At 38.2% G+C, this 3,209-nt stretch overlaps 1 protein-coding gene across 2 annotated transcripts in view; it reads left to right on the top strand.

Annotated features, from left to right (window-relative positions):
- CPT1A (carnitine palmitoyltransferase 1A) overlaps positions 1-3,209 on the top strand; it is an 84,248-nt gene that overhangs the window by 59,363 nt on the left and 21,676 nt on the right. For both annotated transcript variants that reach the window (XM_019519844.1, XM_019519843.1), the window contains exons 13-14: positions 461-577; positions 1,905-2,069. In XM_019519844.1, the coding sequence (XP_019375389.1) occupies positions 461-577; positions 1,905-2,069 (282 nt within the window). The remainder of the gene's footprint in view (positions 1-460; positions 578-1,904; positions 2,070-3,209) is intronic.

Genomic DNA, 3,209 nt, shown 5'->3' with positions numbered 1-3,209 from the left:
CCGTACCTCTAAACAAGTCAAGTAAGAGATGTTACTGATAACAGGATAACCTAAGAAAAAAGTTATGAGCCTATATTGATGCTTTCTTTAAATTGTTTGTTATATATACTTTCAGTGAATGGAAGGAAGCAGATTTATATGGATGATTTTTTATTTTCTTTAAATGCCACTCCATTGCAACCACATGTGCACACACCTTTCCCGTATTAGGGCTCTTAAGTCCTTAAGTATATGTGTGTATCTTATGGCAACAGTTCTCACAAACAAAGAACCAGGTGGTAACTGGAATTCCAAAAATATTTTATGACAGAATCCCAAAGATAAAATTTTGCAATTTTAATCTAATAATTAATACTTCAGCATGCTGGAAATGGATTAGCCTAAAATCAAAATGTGAAATGCATTTGAACTCCATGACTGTATGACATTCCTGTAGTTACATATATTTTGTTCTTTCCAGACTACTATGGCAGATGACTACCTCCTACTGCGTTATTCAGAGGATGGACATTGCAGAGGCGACACGCATCAAAATATTCCTTTTCCTACCAGACTACAGTGGGAAATCCCTGAAGAAGTGAGTACAGACCAAACAACTGGGAAGACACTTCTTTTCTTGAGGATTCATTTTACTTCTCTGTCAGTGGTTGCCTTACAAAGAAGATACCTTAATTGCTGCAGCTGCACTCATTCCCCTGCCAGATTTCTGGCCCCATGGGCTGGATGGCATGACTCTGTGTTCCAAACCTAACCCACAGAATCATCCATGAAGCTGGAAATTTGGTGACTGAGTGAGCAGTGACAGCATTAATTAATTTGGCTTCTGGTGCCGCAGAAATTAACACTGCAGCCACTTAGCCTGCAGGAACTCAAAATGTTGTGATGGGGATGAATCCAGAGTATGATGCCATGTTATCTGGGTTGCAGGGCTACCTGGAGGGCTAGAAATCTGGCAGTAAAATGAGCAGTAGTTTCTGCAGCTCCAGGAGCTATGGCAGTTATGCCACTGCTGCCAAATTTCTGGCCTCATGGGCCTGGTGATGACACAGCCCTAGGCTCTGGATCCGATCTCTGGGGCCAGATTATTTTGATGCCATGGGTTTTAAAGTACAGTTTGTAATGAAGTTGTACTCTTGTCTTATTTGCTAATTCAGAAAACAGTGTTTGAAAGTATGAGTCTAGTGGCAGTGACAACTAGAATAGAGCATGGTTTCCTTCTTTTCTGTCCTATCCATTACATGGGGCATGGAAAAGCAGTATTGGGTGCCACCTCAACATTGCATATCCCCAGTACTCTTGTTATGGGATAAAACTTAAAGCTGTTGCCAATTTGAGTAGCTGTGAAAGGGTTAACACTAGACTGTGTCTCCTTTCTTATTTGCAGGGAGAGAGAAGCTGGCAGCCATCTTGTAGCACAGTGTCTTCATGAAAAAGCCAGCTGTAGGCCATAACTGGATTTTTTTTTCCTATGCTGTCTTCCAAAATAAAGTGCATGTCTTAAGGGGCATGTAGTTTTCAAGAAAATACAGTTAGCACATGCAGCAGATTTGAAACTACAGATAGACTACAATTTTTGTACAACTATATTCAACTCAAATGATTTGAAAAATGTTTCCAAATATGAAAATCAAAACAGTTTTTCTGTATTTCAAAATTACGTTGACTTTCTTTCATTTTAAGATCATAGGGGCTTAAGTGGCTTTTTGGACAGATTGATTACACTTTGTTTTTTCAGAAAGAATGATAAGCACATTCAGAAAGAAAGCATTCATAACTATGCTTATGTGTTCATGTGCAGTAGTGGAGATGTGTTATTGATGTATAATTAGACTATATCTATAAGATGTTTATAACCTCTGTAAAGTGTTGTTTTCTAATCATGTTTAAAAACATGTCGTTGGTAGTGCCAAGAAGTGATTGAGAAGTCTCTGAGTACTGCAAGTGCTCTTGCAGAGGATGTGGATTTTCATTCTTTTCTCTTTGACACTTTTGGAAAAGGTTTAATCAAAAAAGCCAAAATAAGCCCTGATGCCTTTGTACAACTTTCCCTACAACTGGCTCACTATCGGGTAAGAACCAACAGGATCTAGCTGCTGACAGAACTGCATAAAAATATGTATAATAACACTGCACTTGTGATTATAAATTTACAAATGTCTCAAATAGGTAGGCACTGATCCAGCTTATGCTTAGAGAAAACGGAGACACTCCCATTGACTTCAGTGGGAGATAAAGCAGGCTCTAACTGTTACTTGCTGGGAATTCATGGTTCCAAAGATCAGTTTTCTGACACAAACATAATGCTCTCTTTAGTTTAATTAGTGACGTATCTAGAGATAACCTGTACTCAGAGGAACAAGATTTGATTATTTACATCAATATTTCCCATCACGATTGTACAGTTCATTTTTTTTATGGTTATTTTTTTAATTGAGTAAGTTTGAGTACTCCAACAATATTCATAGAAAGATACTTAGACTATTTTAGCTCCTTGTTTTGTCCTGCCCATAATATACATTTTTAGAGTGGGACAATTTCCTGTTATTTCTCTTGTTTGCTGCTGCTTTTTTAAAATACTTGTCCTGCTCCATTTTTATTATGCTGCATGATGCCATCTGCATATTTGTCGATGGTTCCCTCCAAATCACTCAAAAATATAAAACAGTATCAGACCCAGGACACACCTCTTGGGAACTGTACTTGATACCTCCTCCCAAATAGATATTGAGACATTAATGACTACGTTTTGAGCGCAATTATCATTCTAACTGCTTATGTATCCATCGTATGGTAGTTTCACCTAAACTATATTTCCTTAGCTTACTAATGAGATGTTGTGGGATTGAAAAGCCTTGCTTCAAGTTGATATATATCACATCCACTGTTCTCCCCCATCCACAAAACCAATCACCTTGTCACTGAAGAAGTTGGGGTTGGTTAGTGGTGACTTGCTCTTAATTCAAATGTCTATTCTCTAGATGCTTAGAAATTCGTTCCTTGACAACCTACCCTACTCCAAAATCTTTCTGGGCATCAGACTCTCAGTGACCTGTCTGTAATTACCTATGGATCCACCTCCTTCCTGTTTTTAAAGATCACTAGATTTGTCCTTTCCCAGTTACCCAAGACCTGGCCTAACCTCACCTCACCTCAATGAGTTTTCAGAGATAATGGCCGATAGCTTTAGGAACTATTGATTTTTTTTTTTT

The sequence above is a fragment of the Gavialis gangeticus genome, unplaced genomic scaffold (assembly GCF_001723915.1).
Source record: "Gavialis gangeticus isolate Ggan-Ray unplaced genomic scaffold, GavGan_comp1, whole genome shotgun sequence".
Taxonomy (NCBI): domain Eukaryota; kingdom Metazoa; phylum Chordata; order Crocodylia; family Gavialidae; genus Gavialis; species Gavialis gangeticus.
This window is presented reverse-complemented; position numbering and strand designations above follow the sequence as displayed.